Source organism: Petaurus breviceps, unplaced genomic scaffold (assembly GCF_028583685.1).
Source record: "Petaurus breviceps papuanus isolate PSGF00001 unplaced genomic scaffold, PetGlider_PUasm1.0 91041, whole genome shotgun sequence".
In the NCBI taxonomy this organism is placed as follows: domain Eukaryota; kingdom Metazoa; phylum Chordata; class Mammalia; order Diprotodontia; family Petauridae; genus Petaurus; species Petaurus breviceps.
Window position 1 is genome coordinate 42,645,922 of NW_027187400.1, and position 17,812 is coordinate 42,663,733.

General features: G+C 56.0%; 2 protein-coding genes across 3 annotated transcripts in view; one reads left to right on the forward strand and one right to left on the reverse strand.

Moving 5' to 3' along the window:
• EGLN2 (egl-9 family hypoxia inducible factor 2) overlaps positions 1–9,264 on the forward strand; it is a 9,985-nt gene extending 721 nt beyond the window's left edge. Inside the window, exons 2-6 of one of the 2 annotated variants that reach the window (XM_069079345.1) lie at positions 1,693–2,703; positions 7,178–7,297; positions 7,809–7,945; positions 8,401–8,468; positions 8,685–9,264. In XM_069079345.1, the coding sequence (XP_068935446.1) occupies positions 1,918–2,703; positions 7,178–7,297; positions 7,809–7,945; positions 8,401–8,468; positions 8,685–8,740 (1,167 nt within the window). In that variant the 5' untranslated portion in view covers positions 1,693–1,917 and the 3' untranslated portion in view covers positions 8,741–9,264. The remainder of the gene's footprint in view (positions 1–1,692; positions 2,704–7,177; positions 7,298–7,808; positions 7,946–8,400; positions 8,469–8,684) is intronic. The other variant, XM_069079346.1, reaches the window with a different exon arrangement.
• A 73-nt stretch (positions 9,265–9,337) lies between these two features.
• The window catches only part of LOC138154492 (cytochrome P450 2F2-like), an 8,891-nt gene continuing 416 nt past the window's right edge, over positions 9,338–17,812 (reverse strand). Inside the window, exons 2-8 of the mRNA XM_069079344.1 lie at positions 17,104–17,253; positions 16,018–16,178; positions 14,545–14,721; positions 14,297–14,438; positions 13,807–13,994; positions 9,886–10,027; positions 9,338–9,601 (exon numbers count right to left, since the gene is read on the reverse strand). Of these exons, the coding sequence (XP_068935445.1) occupies positions 9,420–9,601; positions 9,886–10,027; positions 13,807–13,994; positions 14,297–14,438; positions 14,545–14,721; positions 16,018–16,178; positions 17,104–17,253 (1,142 nt within the window). The 3' untranslated portion in view covers positions 9,338–9,419. The remainder of the gene's footprint in view (positions 9,602–9,885; positions 10,028–13,806; positions 13,995–14,296; positions 14,439–14,544; positions 14,722–16,017; positions 16,179–17,103; positions 17,254–17,812) is intronic.

The window sequence follows — 17,812 nt, forward strand, 5'->3', positions numbered from 1 at the left end:
CTTTACCACCTCTGCGTCCTTCCTCCCCTCCTCCATCCAAGCCCCAGCCCCCTTCCTCTCCCCCTTTTCCCCCTCTTCGTCCTCTCTGCCCTCCCCCATCTGCACCCCAGATCCCTCTCTCTCCCCCTTTACCACCTCTGCGTCCTTCCTCCCCTCCTCCATCCAAGCCCCAGACCCTTTCCTCTCCCCCTCTCCCCCCTCTTCATCCTCTCTCCCCTCCCCCCTCTCCCCCCCCCACCCCCCCCCCCCCCCCCCCCCCCCCTCCCCTCCCCTCCCCTCCCTCTCCCCCTCTCCCATCTCTGAGTCCTTTCTCCCCTCCCCCATCTGTACCCCAGGACCCTTCTCCTTCCTTACCCTTTCTGGGTTTCTCTTCTCCTTCCTCTACCTCCCAGGCTTCTCCTTCTCCTCCCTTCCCACTTTTGGGTCCCTTTTCTGACCTCCTCTTCACCTGAGACCCCTTCTTCACCCATCCCACTTGTGGTTTCCTCTTACCCTCTTCCTGTACCCATCCCCCAGGCTCCCTCTCCTCCCCCCTGCATCCCCCAGACACCCTTCTCCCTTCCTCTTTCTCCTCCTCATGCTCATTCTCCCCCTTTTCCACTTCTTGATCTCCCTTCTCCCCTACCTCCCCCACAGTCTTTTTCTCCTCTTCCCCTTTCATTCCTGGACCTTCTCTCATCTCTTCCCCTCCTACAGTCCCTTTCTGCCCCTTGACGGCACAGACTCCCCACGATCCCTCCTGTCTCCCCTGTCCTTCCTCACCTGTACTGGACTCTGAATGCTTTCCCCTTCCCAAGCCTCAGTTCCTTCCTCCTCCTCCTAACTTCCTATTCCTGGGTTCCCTCTCCCTCCCCCAGCCTTTTTCTCCTCAAGCCCCTTCCCCCTCTCGCCCTCATGCTGCACCTACTTCCTCCCCTCTTGCCCCCCAGGCTGCTTGCCCTTCCTCCTTGCCAATCTAAGAGCCCCCTCTCTCTGCATCCTTCGAAGGCTTGAGTCCTTCTCTTTTCCCTTCTGCCCCTCAGGCTCTAGTTCCTTCCATCCCTCTTCTGGGGGCCCTCTTGGTTCCCTACTTTTCTTTCCCACATTCCCCAGCCCCACTTCTCTCCTTGGAGCCCTCCTGACCTGTGCCCATTGACCCTCCTCCTCCTCCTTTGGCGTTCTTGGATCTCTCATCCTCTCAGTGGGTCCTTCCCCCTCCCTTTCCACCTCTGCATCTCCATTTTTGATCGACCCAGGCCCTGGGTCCTCTCCCCCATCCTGGGCCTGGGTCCCATTCTGCTTATTCCCTTCCTCACAGCCCTCTCCCTCTTCCCCCTTCTCTTGCAAGGATCTCCCATCACCTCCGTCCTTTACTGCCCTCCTAGAGCATTCCTGCAGCTCCCTTTCCTCTTCCTGACTGGGGTCTTCCTTCTCTTCCCCTCTCCATCCCCTCACCCCTGGGCCTCCTTGAGCCCCTCTCATGCTCCCCATCCAGGGTCCCGCTTCCTCTTTCCCCTCACTTTACTAAGGCCCTTTCCCCCTCTTTTCTCTTACAGTCCCAGGATCCCCTTCCACCATCAGCCCCTGCTTTTCTCTTTGGGCCTTGAGTTGCCCCCCACCCCCTCTGCCTGGTCATCCCGATTTTTCCTCCCTCAGCTGCCCTCTCTTCCTGGGGCCTCTGGATCTTACACCTCCCTCTGTCTCTCCCTCTAGCCCCTGTGGGTCATCTGCTTGGCCCATTGCTGCCTCACAAAGGCCCAAGGACAACGGGGGATCATGTCCCAGGTTCCCAGGCTATGAGAAGAGCTTCCTGCCCAGTCCCATTGAGTTCTGTGCCAGGCTCTGCCACTGTTATCCACAGCTGCAGTGAGAGGAGGAGGAGGCTGGCACCATGGGCCCGGGCAGTGTCCTCCGTGCCTGGGGGATGAAAACACTGCCATGGACAGCCCATGCCAATCCGACCTCCTGAGCAGGAGTCTCCCTCAGCTGCCCACTGTGGACACCCCTGGGCACAGCCTTGCCAGGATGGGCTTGGAGAGCTATGTTTCCTGTCCTACGCAGCCCTCCTTCCACCTGTCTGGTCCTTGCGAGGCTTCGGCTGGCCCCAGTAGCAGTGGGGGTGGCCCCCTGCCCCCAGGAGTTGCCATTGCTTCAGCTGCAGCCAGTCCCATGCCCGAGGGGCGCAGTGGGCAGGGGGGAGGGGAGCTTCGACCCCTGCAGAGCGAGGGAGCTGCTGTGCTGATCACCAAGGAGTGCCCGCTGCTGGCCGCCCGGGGGGCCCAGCCTGAGACCCCCAAGCGGAAGCGGGCTGAGAGTGGTGGTGATTCTCCGCCTAGTAAGCGGCGCTGGGTAGAGGAGGGCAGTGAAACGCCGGTGCAGAGGGAGGCCGTGGTCTCTGCCGCCGAGCGACTGGCTGTGGACTACGTCGTGCCCTGCATGCGGTGCTATGGCATCTGTGTGAAGGATGGCTTCCTTGGGGCGGCCTTGGGGGGCCGAGTGCTGGCAGAGGTGGAGGCCTTGAACCGCGATGGGCGCTTTCGGGATGGACAGCTTGTGAGCCAGCGGGCCATCCCCTCACGGAGCATCCGAGGAGACCAGATTGCCTGGGTAGAGGGGCGTGAGCCTGGCTGCCAGAGCATCGGGGCCCTGATGGCCCACGTGGACGAGCTGATCCTTCACTGTGCCGGACGCTTGGGCAGCTACGACATTAATGGCCGGACCAAGGTGAGGCCCAGGCCCAGGGGCTGCTGCCACTCTGGGGGAGCTCACTGGGCCTCAGTGGGCACAGCAGCCGTGGCGGGTGTGACTTGCTTCTTTCCATCTCTGTACCTTCAGCTTCCTCTCTGTAAAAATTCTGAATCCTGGGATTTGGGGATCATGTGCGTGTCCGTGTGTGACCCTCACAGCTCTCTCTTGCCCCTTAGGTGCCTTTTTCTTCCTTCCCCTCTCTGCCTCGGTTTCTCCTCTCCCCCTCAGTCTTACTCGATGCCCATCTCTCTGGCTTCTTTCCTCTCCATTTCATTCAGTCTTTCCTCCTCCTCCTCCTCCCCCTTTCACCATCTTTCCCTCCCTTCCTCCCTTCCTCCCTCCACATCTTGTCCCTCTGTAACTCTCCCTGGTCAGGGGTTGGGATTATGTAACTGGGAGTGGGCCTGGCCCACAGGGAGCCTTGGCTGGGGAGGTGGAAGGCCCCTGCACCCCCCACCTGGGCCAGGCACTCAAAGGCTTCTCTTTCTTCCTGGTCCCTCCTGTTACTTGATAGCGCCCAGCCAGTCCCTCCCTTGGCCTGGGTCCTGGCTGACCCCACCCTCTGCCCCTTGGAGCCAGCCCAGAGCTGTTTGTCCTCAGTCATTAGCTCCCAGTCTCTGAGCTTCCTCTGTCAGATGGGGATGGCACTGCTCAAGGCCTTAATGACCCTCATTTGGAGTCTGCCAAGCCTGACTCCAGAAGCATCAGGTGACCCTGGCCCAGTCCTTTGCCCTTTTCTCATCTGTCAGATGAGAGGATTGGAACTTAGGTGCTCTGGGCGCCAAGCCTGGGAAGGATAGATGCTCATGGGGCTGTGGGGAGGCTTCTCGCTGCTTTTCCTAGGGCCCTCTTCTTTGGCTTAGGTGTAAGAATCTGCCCTGTGGGAATGGGGGAGGGGAGAGGACAGGATAGGATGGGCCACTGGCCACTCCCAGGCCATCCCCTGCTCCCAGGAAACAGCATCTGTGGGCTTTTCCTGGCTTAAAAGGGCAGTAGCTGGGGGAGGGGCTGACAGTGGGGCTGGGGGTTTCTCTTCAGAGGCAGGAGCCTGACCCTGTGCAGGGAGGGCCCTGATGGGGTAGATGCGGCCAGGGCTGGCCTGGGCTTCTTTCTGTGGGTAGCCTGACCCCGCCCCCATGTGTGTTCCCCTGAATCCTGTGCTGGCTGGTGGTCCTGGGTATTGGGCCGTGGGGCTGAGCCAGAGGGACCTAGGTTCCTTGGATACTCTCCTAAGAGCTGAGTGGGTGGGGCCTGCCATCATTGGCTTTGGCCCTAGTCTCTGACGCAGTTAGGGAACCAGCCCTGGGAGGCCCTTAACTCTTTCCTTTCTGGACCTTCAGCTCCCAGCCAGCCTGGGGCTGGGGGTGGCCTGGGGGTGGGGCCTTCTCCCTTGGGCCTGGCCCTTTCCAAGGCTGGCCTGCCACCGGCCAGTGCCAGGTCTAGGATGGGCAGTGGTGGAGCTGCCTGCCTATGGGCACCTTACACCAGTTGAAGTTGGAGCCTTATCCACAGCCAGGAGGGAGCCTCCTCCCAGGCCGCCCAGTCACCTGGTTTCATGACATAAGAGGACACTGAGGCCTGGAGGCCTGTTGGAGCCTTATCTGTGTGGTGTTGGTGTCCCCATGGGCTGGGCCCTGGCCCTGTAGGGAGAGGGAGGGCCTGCTCGCAGAGCCCCAGATGCCAGCTGGACCTCTGACTCTGTGGTCATCAGCAATCCCCTTTCTCTGGGCCTCAGTTTCACTGTTTGTAAATGATGATTTCAGAGGCCTTTTCCAGCTTTTGCATTTGTTCTGTCATTAAGACATGAGCTTTACCTCTGAGGAAGCATTCATTAAGTGGCTTTCGTGTGCCAGGCATAGAGCTAATCATTGGGGATCCAGAGAAAGGCATAAGGCAGGCCATGCTTTCCAGGAGTCTCACAGTCTAATGAGGGAGACCCCAGGAGGGTGGAGCCTGCACATGATGACTCCTCAGCCTTCCTAGGAGGGGCAGCTTGGCCCATGTGACAAATGGAGAAACTGAGAGGTGGTGTGATTTGTCCGTGGTCTTGGTGAATGCTTGGGGGTGGCAGCCCCCTGCTGCTTCCACATTATGGGGCCCAGTGGAGTCAGAGGTGCCAGCCCTGCCTCTGACACTCAGCAGCTACCCTTGGGCTCTGCTTGCCTTGCTGTCTCCTGCGTTAGGTTAGATGGCATCTAAAGAGATCCCTTCCAGGCCCTGACCTTGCCCCTGTCAGGGTTGGGCGGTGTCATAAGGGTGGAGCCCTTTAGGGCACAAAGTGTCCTCTTTGAGGAGGGATGTGGCAGCCAAGTCTGGTGGTCTCTCATACCCCTGCTAACACTTGAGATTCTGTGCTGGGGGTGGTGAGCCTGCAGGTGCCAGCTGGAGAGGTAGCAAACTTGGAAGCCAGGCAGTGCCAAGGAGAGAAGTCAGAGCAGGGCAGGTGGTTCTCTAGAGGGCCCAGGAGTTGCTGTGGTGGGTGGCCTCATTTGTAACCACCCCTCAGACCCAGAGTTGTCAGGTGCCCAGGGTCATGAGGTGGGCACTGTCTATATGCTGAGCCTGGATGGAGTTGATGCCATGGCTGAAGGGTGGCATTTCCCTAGTTCCTTTATCCTTTTCTGGATTCACCTTCAGCTTAATCTTCACTGTCTCATATGTGACACCTTCCAAACTCCCCAGTTTACCATCCAAGGAAATTAAGGTAGTCCAATGGTTGGAGTCAAGAAGATGCTGCTCATGGTGTACCAGCCAGTCACTTAGCCTCTCTCAGTCCCAGTTTTCTTCCTCTGTAAAATGGGGATAAGAACACCTGCTTCCCAAGGTGCGTGTGAGGCTCAGATGAGTGCTTTGTAAACCTGGAAGCACTCAGAGCAGCTGTGGGTCAGGACAGAGGGGCATCTTGGAGCTCGGCCTGGACCTTTCCACCAGCCTTTGATTGGGAACTACTGAGCAGCCTTTATTAGTCACCTACTGTGTGCCAAGCACTGTTCTATGCATGGTGGTGGGGACAGGTCATGTTCTCAGTCTGACTGTCCCAGCCCAGGCAGGCGCGGGGCCTGCAGAGGATGGGCTCTTGCACACTGCTGGCTTGGCGGTGTTTGAGGCTTGCTTGAGCTCTCGAGCCTGGCAGCCGAGGCGGGGGGAAGGCCAGGGGGATGGGGTGTAGGGGTGCTGTTCTTGGATTGAAGAAACAGAAGGGCTCTGAGGGCACTGCCACCTCTGGTGGAGCTATTGAGAAGTATTTGTGGAGTCTGCTCAGCACAGGTCACTGTGGCACCACACCCCTCCCTCTTAATGTGCCCTAAGGACAGCCAAGCACAGCTACCCCATGGGCCAAGACTCCCCTTGGTTCCCCTCCATATCCACACCTCTCAGTAGTCTCATAAGCCCTCAAAGGCAGGAAGTCATTCAGGGTGGTTGCCCTCTGGTATTGTGGTCAGCTGGGAGCCATAGTTTGTCTTAGACCAAGTTTTCCTGGGTTAAAAATAAAAGTATTTATATAGTGCTTCACAAATATATCTCATTTGACCCTCCCAACAATCCTGTTAGCTTGATTTACTATTAAATTTGATTTACAGATGAAGAAACAGGCAGGCAGGAATAACGTGACTTGCTTAGGGTCACACACTTAGGAAGGATTTGGGCTCAGGTCTGTCCAGGGCTCTGTCCACTGGGCCACCCTGTTTCCTAGGCTGCTTCACATATGTCACCTAAAAAGGCCCGTTTTTGCCTCACTTTCAGAATACCTTCTTGGCGTCTCCAGAGACAGTTGAGAAGAAATAGGGACAGCTCAGCACAGCTGCCCCTCTGTCTGCCCTGAGCCACATGTGCTTCATACCCACGGCCCCTGCCTCTGGAAGGGAGTTTGGGTGCCTTCCTCTCCAGGGCCAGGTGTGGTCTCAGCAGTCAGACTCCTGGGGGAGCCAGGGACACCTCGTAGGCCCCCAGCCTGGAGGTCACAGGGTCAGTGTCAGTTCCAGTCCCTACCCACTTTTGAATCACTTCTCTTGAGTCTTCAAGCTCCTCTGAATTATTCCTGTTCATTATTTCTGCATCTTGATTTAAGAATCATATTTTCTAAAAGGAAGCTAGATGGTATAGTGGATATGTCCCAGGACCTGGCTTTGGGGAAACCCAAATTCAAATCCTGCCCCAGGCCCTTACTAGCTGATTGACCCTGGGGCAGTCCCTTAACCCCGGCCTGCCTCAGTTTCCTCTTCTGTAAAATAGGATCACAGGAGCACCTGCCCCCCGGAGTTGTGTGGCCTCAGAGGGCCGCACAAGCAGCAGTGGCCTGGCCCTCCCACGGGGCCACCCAGAAAGGCCTCTCTCCCTCAGCCCCGACCTCGCAGGGCATGGGCACCTGTGCCGTCTGCAGCGGGCCCTGGTCCTGGCTTTCTGGGGGGGAGGAGCCTCCTGACGGCCCCGCCCCTCTGTGCCTCCGCAGGCCATGGTGGCTTGTTACCCTGGCAACGGGCTGGGCTATGTGCGGCACGTGGACAACCCCCACGGGGATGGGCGCTGCATCACCTGTATCTATTACCTGAATCGGAACTGGGACATCAAGGTAGGGCCCCTGAGGGGGAAGCGGGGTGCATGCACGTGGGGGGCGTCCTTGGGGGGGTGTGCCTGTGCCCAGCTATGGTTTAGTTCAGCACCCTTCCTTGTGGCCTCTTCCACGCCTCCCCCACCCATGCACGCAATGGTGCCCTCCCGCCCCCCCTCCCTTGGCAGCTTCCATTCTTCCCCCACCCCAGTGCGTGGAATGGTGCAGTCCTGGCCTGGTCTGTAGTAAACATCTTCCCTTCCCCCCTACTTCCTGTCTTTGGTGGCTTCCTGGACATCTCTATAGCAACGGGTTTGGGATCTCATCCCTCCTTTTCTGCAGATGAGGGGGGCGGGGCTGTAAATATCCCCCATCCTCGGTGTTCTGCGCCCCCTGGCGGGAAGCCCTGGAGCCTGGAAACCTCCCTGGGTGTCATCCGCCCCCTAGTGGATAGCCCCCAGGGGTGCCGAGGCTGGAGGTGGGGCCAGTTCCACTCTGACGTCTGACTTGGCTGGCTTGTTCCCGGGCACAGACCCATGGTGGCTTGCTGCAGATCTTCCCCGAGGGTCGGCCTGTGGTGGCCAATATCGAGCCTCTGTTTGACCGGCTGCTGATCTTCTGGTCCGACCGCAGGAACCCCCACGAGGTGAAGCCAGCCTATGCCACCAGGTGCGCCCTTGCCCACCCTCCTCCCTCACCTTCAGCTGCTTGGGCCTGCACAGGGGCACCTTGGGCAAGCCTGGCAACTCCCTGGCCTCCTCCCTGTGTCTCCAGGGGGAAGGGGTTCTGCCATTTACATGGGAAAAGTAAAATGTGCAGGGCCCTAGGGAGGGAGGCCCAGTGTGTCTAACCAGCCTTGGACATTTCAAAAGCCAGACCCCCTACAATCTCCCCAGGGTTCAAATCCTGGCTCAGGCACTCCCTCCTCCCTGGGCCTCATGACTTCTGAGATCTTTTCCATCTCTAGATCTAGGGTTGGTCCCTAACAGCTAAAGTGTGGGTTTGGGGGCTCATCCCAGCTGTGGGGATGGGAGCTCAGTGCCCCCTTGGGTCCTGTTTAGAGCCAGTACCCAAGAGAGTCTGACCCCAGAGGGTCACAAGGTGGGCATTCTTTGTGTGCCCAGGTACGCCATCACTGTCTGGTATTTTGATGCCAAGGAACGGGCTGCAGCCAAGGACAAGTATCAACTAGGTACCTGCTTCCTGGTTGTGGGCCCCTGATTTTCCTTCCTACTGTCCTTCGTGGCCCTCCCTCCCCCTCGCATCAACCTCTCTCTCCCTGCCTGCCCACCCAGGCTCTCCTTCCCCATCCCTCCAGCCTCTCTGTCACATCCTTCCTCCCTTCCTTGGGATCAGTCATGGGTCTCATTCTTGGTCTCCAGTTAATGCAGTGTCTGTGTCTCTCTAGCATCAGGCCAGAAGGGCATTCAGGTGCCAGTGTCCCAACCAGGCCAGCCTACCTAGTGGAGAGCACTTGGAACCAGTCAGATAGCCGGTCCCTGGACGGGGCTGCTGGATCCCCCTGCCCTGTGCTGCTCTGCTGGCTGCCGGGCAGCCCCGGACACCCTGGCATTCTCTCTACTGCTGCTTCTGCCTTTGCCTGCCTGCCTTCCCCCTCCCCATGTGGGCAGAGGGGTTACTGTCAGCCCTGGAGAGCACAGCAGGAGCTGGGCAGGAACAGGAATTGTTCTGTGCACTCCGTAAGGAGTGAGCCTCCCATGGACTCGCCCCACAGTGGGTCCCCCCAGCACTGCCCCCTCTAACCAGGATACAAGATTGGAATTGTTGGGGGTGGGGAGGGTCATGGCCTCTTGCTGGCAGGGGGGATAGGGGAGATTCCTGCCCCCCCCCCCCCCCGGAAATTGAAGTGGGCCCCCCCCCCACCTTGGCCCTGGCCTCCTCTGGACTGAGCCTCCTGTGGGGGTAGGGGTGCTCAGCGGAGCCTGGGCTGCACACTTGCCGCCCGCCCCCAAATAAAGTTTACCTCAGAGCCTGGTGTGTGTGCCGTCCTTTGTCCACCCACCTGCCCACCCCAGTGAGCAGCTCACACACACACACACACAGTGCCTTTGGGGTGGGGTTTATTCAACAAGAGACATGGGTAGGGTTGGGAGGGGTCGCAAGTGCCCCCTTGGGCAGGAGCTCAGCGGGCCAGCACGCGGAGCTCGTAAGTTGGGGGCACATTGCCCAGACCTGTGAGCTGAGGGGTCAGGTCTAGGTCCTCAGGCTTATCCACTGGGCTCAGTTTGAAATGCTGGAGGATGGTGGTGAGGAAGAGGAAGATCTCCATTTGGGCCAGGCTTGCCCCTAGGCACATGCGCTTCCCTGCAGGGAGGGTTGAGGCTGTCAGTGGCCCTGGGGCCTGGCCAGAGAGCTGGTGCCCAGGTCACTTGAGCTGCCAGGGGTGGATCTCAGGTTGGGTAGCACTAATGCCCCTCACATTTTCCTGGGAGCCCATGCAAAGCCTCCTGCTTCTAAGGGTGTAATGAAGGCCTAAGGAGCTGTGGGTTGGTCTTGGGCCCCCTTTCCTGCTTTCCTCCAATTCACCATTTTTCCATTCCCTCAATTCTCTCCACCACTTCTGTAACCACTCCCTGGGTGGCCCTTACCTGGAGCAAAGGGCATGAATGCCTTGTTTGGTCGGAAGGCACCTTTGTCATCCAGAAAGTTGGTTGGGTCAAAGCATCGTGGGTCCTTGAACTGGATTGAGTCCCGGTGTTCAGAGACCAAGAGGGGGATGACGTGGGTGCCCTAATTGAAGTAGGAAGTTAGTGCCAGCCTCCAGGGGGGCCTGTTGTCATAGTGCAGAGCCAGTAGGTAGACCTTCCTCTGTCCAGCATCCCCAGGACCAGCTTAGGAGCCAGAGGAAAACCACAAAACCAGCTTCCCTTTCACCCCTCCTCCACTCTCCCTCAGTGCCAAGGACCTCAGATGCCATTGAAAAAGTAGACCGTTTGCCAAGAATCCCCTCTTCATCTCACATGAGATGCTTTCCCCCACCATTGATTCTACCTAGCTCTGCCTCATTAAGAGGGTAACCTTTCCACATGCACCCTTGGCCCGATTCCATCTTCTTACCAATGACCACCACTCTCTAGTCTCCCACCAAAAAAACTCTCACATGCTCCCCCTCCCCCAAATCCTTGATTTGACCATCCACACTAGCCATCATCCTCTCTCCTCTTTGTGGCTTAACTCCAGGAGAAAACTCCTAGATGCCACCCTTTTTCAGTCTTACTTTTAACTGTCTTCCTTCTGAAACTGCATTTCATAGCCATCATCAGCCATCTCTTAACTGTCAAATGTAATGACCTTTTCTCTTTGGCCTTTGTCATTGCTCATCTCTCCTCTCTGAAAGGTGGTTCTCTCCTGGTTTCCCTCTGATTCCTCCCCAGTCTCCCTTACTGGATTCTCATCCAGAGCATATCCATGAACAGTGAGTGTTCCCCAAGGCTCTGTCTGGCTCCCCCCTTCTCTTCACCCTCCATACCACTTCCCTGGGTGATCTAATCAGCTTCTGTGGATTCACTTCCTTTCCTATGCTGCTGATTCCCAAATTGGCTTAGCCAACCCCTAAACTCTTGGCCAAGCTTCATTGGGCATTAGAGATCTGCATCTCTACCTGCCTCCTGGACATTCCTGACTGGATGCCCCAGAAGCCTCTCCAACTCAACATGTCCAAAACAGAACTAATACTAATCATGTTGATGATAGCTAACATTGATATGGCACTTTGAGCTTTTCAAAGCATTTCACACTAACTATCTCATTGGATTCTCACCACAATATCGTAAATGCTGTCTGCCCCTGTTTTAGAATCTGAGGTAGACAGAGCCACTTAGGTTAACTTGCCCAAGGTCACAGACCTTATAAGTATGTGGGGCTGGGTGTGGATTCAGGTCTCAGTGACTGCAGGCCCCAAACTACTCCAATTTTGCTATTATTGAGTCCAGCACCATCCTCTCAGTCACCCTGTGCCATCCTCACTCTTCACCTAAACTCGCTTAGGGTTATCCAACCTGTTCTCAAAGTTGTGTATCTTTATGCCATTTCTGACCTATCTGGGGGCCATCCCCAGTTGACTGATGAGTATCTGGCCACTGAACCCAGATGGCTCCAGAGGAGAAAGTGAGGCTGGTGACCTAGCACAGCCCTCCCTCACTTAAATCCATTTCACTAGCAAGTTATGGCAGCATCTTCCCAATGTCATGGTCCTCCAGAACAGGACAAACAACTGTCTGTCAATCTATCTGTCTATCATCTATCTATCTCAGTTAACAAGCTAGGTGCTGCAGAAAAGCTCTCTTGCAGAAAGGGGGATTTGAGTTGAATCTTGAAGACAGGAAAGTCCTATGGAGAGAGCATCCTAGGGAAGAGGGCCAGCCAGGGAAAATGACCACCACTATCTTCATTCTCCTTTCCTGCTGCCTATCAATGCTCCCAGGTCTCTCAGTGAAAAGTCGAGGGTGATGGGCAGGTTCTGTTTGAGGAGCAGCTGTTATTGCTGGCAAAGAAGAGGGAATGTGGGCTTTAAAGCCAAAGAAAACACTTGATAATTGATCCTGGAGGTTATAGGGAGCCACGGGAGTTTACTGAGTAAGAGGTGGGGGTGAAATGGTCATACCTGTGCTTTAAGAAAATCACGTGGGTGGCTGGGTGGAGGGTGGCCTGGAGTGGGGAAGGACGAGGCAGGGGGCTGATGGAAAGGCTAATGCAGCAGGACAAGTGAGACGTTTTGTGGGGGCTTCAGCAGGAGGTTGACTGTGTGAGTGTGCGAGTGGAGAGAAGGGGAGCTATTAGGAGAGATGATGTGAAGGTAAAAATAACAAGATGGCAATGGACTGGTGAAGTGAGTTGGATCTAACATGGAGGTTTTGAGTCTGGGAGGATGGGTGGTCTTGGCCATAATAGGTAAGTTCAGAAGAGGGAAAGGTTTGGGGGGGGGGGGAGGAGGTAAGATAAGAAAGTTGGGTTTTGGATGGCCAAGAGGCAGATCAGCTCAGTATAGAGGTTAGGGTTGGATATGGAGCCATGGCAATTATCTGCATGGAGACAATATTGGATCCATGGAAATTGGTGAGATGAGATTGATCACCAAGTGAAGTAGGAGAGAGGGATCCAAACAAAGCCCTGTGGGACACCGAGGATCAGAGGGTATGAACTGGAGGATCCAGCCAAGGAGACAGAAGGAGCAGTCAACCAGGAGAGAGAGAAGAGAGTATCCAGGAAGAGAAGGTGATCCACAGAGAGATCCACAAGGAGAATGAGGATTGAGAAAAAGCATCTGGTTTTGGCCATCAGGAAGCCAGTAGTGATTTTGGAGAGAGCAACTTCGGCTGAATGTTGAGGCCAGAGGCCAGACTGCAAAGGGTTTCTGATTGTGGAGGCTAACAGCTCTCAGGGCTGCAGGCCCCCCTCATCTCGTGCCTCAACTGGAGCCTTCTGGTGGGTATGAAGTCTCCCATTTTAATCCCTCCTTGACTCAGCTATGAGAGTGATCTTCTTCAAGTGTCACTCTGCTCAGGAACCCACGGTGGTTCCCCATTGCCTCCAGGATCAAATAGAAAGTGCTCCTTTTGACTTTGGACATACTTCACAACCTGGCCCTTCCTTACCTCTCCTCAGCATCTTCCATGTTCCAGTGATGCTGACTTGCCTTCAACAAGGACTGTCTCTCATGCCCCAAACTCCAGGCCTTTTCCCTGGTTGTCCCCTATGCCTGGAAGGCTCTCCCTCCTCTGTTTGGCGTCCTCCTGGCCAACATTCAGATCAGATCTAATTTTGAGCAGCAAGAGGCCTTTTCTGGTCCCTATCTTCTGCCTCTCCTTGGGGTGAAATTTCATCTGTGAGATTTGTGTGTGTGCACACGTGTGTGTGCACATGTGTGTAATATATACACAAACACAAATATCTTTCAGTATCTATCCTGCTTACCTACCTATTTATCCTATCTGTCTCTCTGTCACCTATCTAGTCTGTCTATCCATTCATCTATCTGGTCTGTTTATCTGTCTCTTTATCTATCTGTCCATACATCCATGCATCCATCTATCTGATCTGTCTGTCTGTCTATCCATCTATCCATTCATCTGATCTGTCTATCTATTTATCTGATTCATCTGTCGATTTATCTATCTAGTCTGTCTATCTGTGTATCTGGTTTGTCTTGTCTGTCCATCTAGTCTATCTGCTCTGTCTGTCTGGCTGTGTATCCTACCTCCTTACCTGTCTGTCTGTCCCTGTCCCTGTCTCTCTCTCTGTCTTTGTCTCTGTCTCTTTACATGGTTGGCTGCACGTTGTCTCCTCAGTTAGACTGGGAGACTTCATTTTTGTTTTTTTTTTTTAAATGACACCAGTATTTAGCACAGTGCCTAGCACATAATAAGAGCTTAGTGCATGACTGTTGATTGGCTGGAATCCCAGGATGCCAGCTCCTCCTCCTCAGACCAGCTGCACCTCCCCCCTCCTCCCTGCCCTACTGGATGGTTCTGTGCAGCCCTCCATGGACAGTGTGGATCCAAACCAGGCACCTTGGGCAGGAAGCAACCATGAAAATGGGTGTCCTGTGTGACAGCTCGGGGCAGACCCATGGGCAAGACGCTGATGAGTCTCTGGATCTCATGCAGGACTGCATTGGTGTAGGGCAGCTTTTCTCTGTCATCCAGGCGAGGGGCTCTCTCCCGCCCCACCACACGGTCTATCTCTTCTTGGACTTTTTCTGGGGAAGCAGAGGGAGGGAGAAGGGAAGGCTCTGAGGACACGGTCCTTTCTCATTCCTCCAGCCCCCCTGTCCCATCAGCAGATCACAGGGTCCTAGATCTCAGACTGGAAGGCGCCTCAGAAACCATTCAGTTTAACCCCCTTGTTTTCCATATAAGAAAACCTCGGCCTAGAGAAGCACAGTCTGGGCTTGCTCGGGTGCCAAGTGCCAGGGGTGGAATTTGGGTTTCCCCGTGGTGCCATGTTCCCAAGGGCAGCCTCCTGTAGATGGGGGGACTCAAGGACATGTAGGACACCCACTTGTCACTTCCGGATACTTGAGCAGGATCAGCAGCCCGTAGCGAAGCGTGCTACTTGTGGTCTTGGTGCCCCTGAAGAATAGATTGTGGGTCGTCATCACTAGCCTATCCATGTAGAAGTGACTCCAGGGGTCCTGCTTTTCCTGTGGCAGAGGAAGGAGGTTGCTGCTTATGGTCAGAGAGCCTGCCTGGGGGGGGGAAGGGGGAGGTGGCGAGATCTGGCGCGGGGCAGGGAAGGGAGGAGCCAACCTTCTCTATCTGATCTAGGAAACAATCAATGAAGTCCCGCGGCTCTCCTGGCTTCCTGTGCTTCTGGTGTTTCCAAATCTGATCATAGATGAAGGCCCGCAGCAACTCAAAGTTGTGGAAAATTCGCTGGTGGGGACCAGGAACCCAGTCCATAACGGAGGGGAACATGTTGTGCATCTGGGATGAGGGGCAGAAAGGAAGAGGCTCAGGTGGGGAGGAAGGGAGGCAGCCCCGTGGTCAGGCCAAGAGAATCCCGAAGAGCTGAGTTCAAATTCTGCCTCAAACATTAGGCAAGGCCCCTAACCTCAGCCTCAGCTTCCTCTTCTCTAAAATGGGGATGATAACCAATCCTGCCTCCCCGGGTTGTTGGAAGGATCCACTGAGATAAGCGTGGGTCGGTGCTTTGCAAGCCTTAAATAAACAGGTGCTGTTGTTAGTGGCGTTCAGTCTTTTTTTTTTTCCTACTGCGTCCCAATCTCTGTGACCCCATTTAGGGTTTTCTTGGCAGACACACTGGAGGGGTTCGTCATTTCCTTCTCCAGCTCATTTGACAGATGAGAGCCCAAAAGGGTCAAATGACTTGCCCAGGGTCACACAGCTAGGAAGTGTCTGAGACTGGCTTTGAACTCAGGAAGATGAATGTCTTCCCGACTCCAGACCCAGTGCTCTGTGCACTATGGTGCGAGCATGTGGCTACAGCTGTTAGTACTGTCTCATAAAACCTTAGATTTTGCAGTCGAAAACAATGAAGCCCAGAGAAGGGGGTACTTTTTTTTTTTATCATGCTTTAAAGTTTACAAAACACTTAATATAGATGATCTCATTTGGGCCTTACAAAAACCTTGTGAGGTGGGCACTACTGTTAGAATTATCTCCATTTTACAAAGAGGAAACTGAGAGGTTAAGTAACTTGCCCAAGGTGACAGAGTTACAAAGTAAGAGAGGCAGGATTAGAACCCAGGTCTCTAAGCAGCCCTGTGCTCCACTTTTCCCATTTTGGGGTCTTTCTCATGTTCCCTGAAGCCCACAGACTCCCCATTTTTACCTTTCAGCTTGGCATTCAATGCCTCATCTATGCTGGCCTTCTATCCTCCCTATGGGCTACATGACTTTGGACAAGTCTCTTCTCTAAGTTGGACTCCATCTCTGAGAAGCCTTCTGGGTCTTAAACTATGCCTCTAGACACCTTATTCTCCAACCAAACCAGTTTTGTCCCTACCTTCTTTTTTCTCCACTTGTCTTTCCCAGTTACCCTTTGTGTCTACCCCCCCCCCCCACCTCTCTATTCTTCCAGCTGGGGTCCCCTCCCTTTCTAAGACACCCTTTAGGTTTGGGTCTCCAGAAATGCTTCCTCCCCCTAGGTGGCCAACCCCCAGCCCTGGCCCCTCTCCTGGTGTAGAGACATCCCTTAGGTGAGGTGTGCTTCAGGGGCTAAGCTTGCCATGGAGAGTGCCCAGGGGTGGAGGGGCTCACCTGGCCCCATTGGGAGCTCATAAGCTTGAAGTTGTCATTCAGCAGGTCCAGCAGCGTTTTGAAATCAGGGTCATCATAGCCATAACGTTGTCCAAACACCACCGCACAGATCACATTGGATACAGCCTTACACAGGAGCTGGCGGGGGTTAAGGGGAGCATCTGGAAGAAATGGAGCAAGGAGGCTGAGGGTCAGATCCAGCGCCTCCCTGGGAAAGGGAACTTGATGTCAGTCTCGCCTGCTGTGTCTCCAGGCCCTGGATCCCTGTCCTCAGGTCCTGTTCACCTGGGTCTCTCTGCCTCCCTCCCACAGCCACTGCACGTCCAATGTCCCTCTGTCCTCCTCTTCTGTGCACTGTGGCTCCACCTGTCCTACTGACTCTCTGCTTGCCCACCCCCTCATCTTTCTCTGCCCTTCCCCTCCCAGTCTGTGTCTCTGCCCCACCCCAGTGTCTCTCTTTATCTCTGGGTGTTTCTGCCCTTCCCCTCTCAGTCTGTGTCTCTGTTCCCGCCCCAGTGTCTCTCCCTTTGTCTATCTCTGGGTGTCTCTGGCCCCACCCACCTCTAGGTGTCTCTCTTTCTCCATCTCTGGTGTCTCTGACCCACTGTTTCTCTCTGCCTCTCTCCATGACTGTCTCTATCTTTGCCCTCATGTCCTTCAGTGTCTGTCCCACTGTGAAGCTATCTTTTCTGTCTCTGTCCCCAACCCCACCCCAAGTGGTCTTTCATCTTTGCCCCCAATGTCCCTGTTTGTTCCCTTAATCTTCGGTGACCTTGCCCCCCAGTGTCCCCAGTGTCTCTTTCTGAGTCTTCCTACTTCCATTCTGGCTCTGTCCCCTCCTGTCCTTCGGTTTGTCGGTGTCTCCCTGTCCTTGTTTCTGGGTGTCCTTGCCCCCCACTGCCTGTTGCTCCCCTACCTCCATTCTGGCTCCGGGCCCTGTCCCCAGCCCTCGATGGCCCTCCTTGTGGCCGTTTCTCCACCCGCCCACCCCCCGACTGAACGCTCTAACCCTGCCCCGGCTCCCCTCTCCCCCGCCCCCCGGCCTCTCTCCGGCCCCTGCGGGCCAGGCGGGGCGAGCAGCCGCACCGCGGATTTGGCCGAGTTCTTTGCAGAGTGCGGCCGCCTCTTCCTGGATCTTCTCCTCCATGTTCCTCGTCCCCAGCCCCATGTCCTTCAGGGCGCCCATCGTGAACGTTCGAAGCGTGTGCCATCGGGGGCCGTTGGAGAAAGCGATCCCTGCCAAAGGGGGTGGACAGACGCCAAGAGACATGGGGGACTGGGAGACGAGGACGGGGGGGCGGCGACGAGGACGGGGGGCCAGGGGTCTGCTTTGGTCCTAAGGCCCCAGACGGCGCTCAGCACGAAGTGCAGCACGCGGAGCAGAGATAGGACGGACACGGGGAGCAGGGGGAGCAGACGGACGAGGCGATGGAGAGGCGGGGGAAGAGGGAGCAGGTCAGACGGGGGAAGGGGCAGCGGGGGAGACAGAGGGGTGAGCAGGACACGCGAGAGCACAGGGGGCGACGGCGACGGGGGAGACACAGGGAGAGAGGGGGAGGGAGGCACAGCGGGTAGAGACACGAGGACAGGGTGTAGCGGGGGTAACAGCGGTACGAGCAGGAGTACACGCAGTCATAGGGACACAGCGAGGAGCAGAGAGACATGAGGGAAAGACGCTGGGGACACAGACAGGAGCAGAGACACAAGGAGCGGGGAGACAGATACGAACGGACAGACCCACGCGGGACAAAGCCCCCCCCCCCCCCCCCCCCCCCCCCCCCCCCCCCCCCCCCCC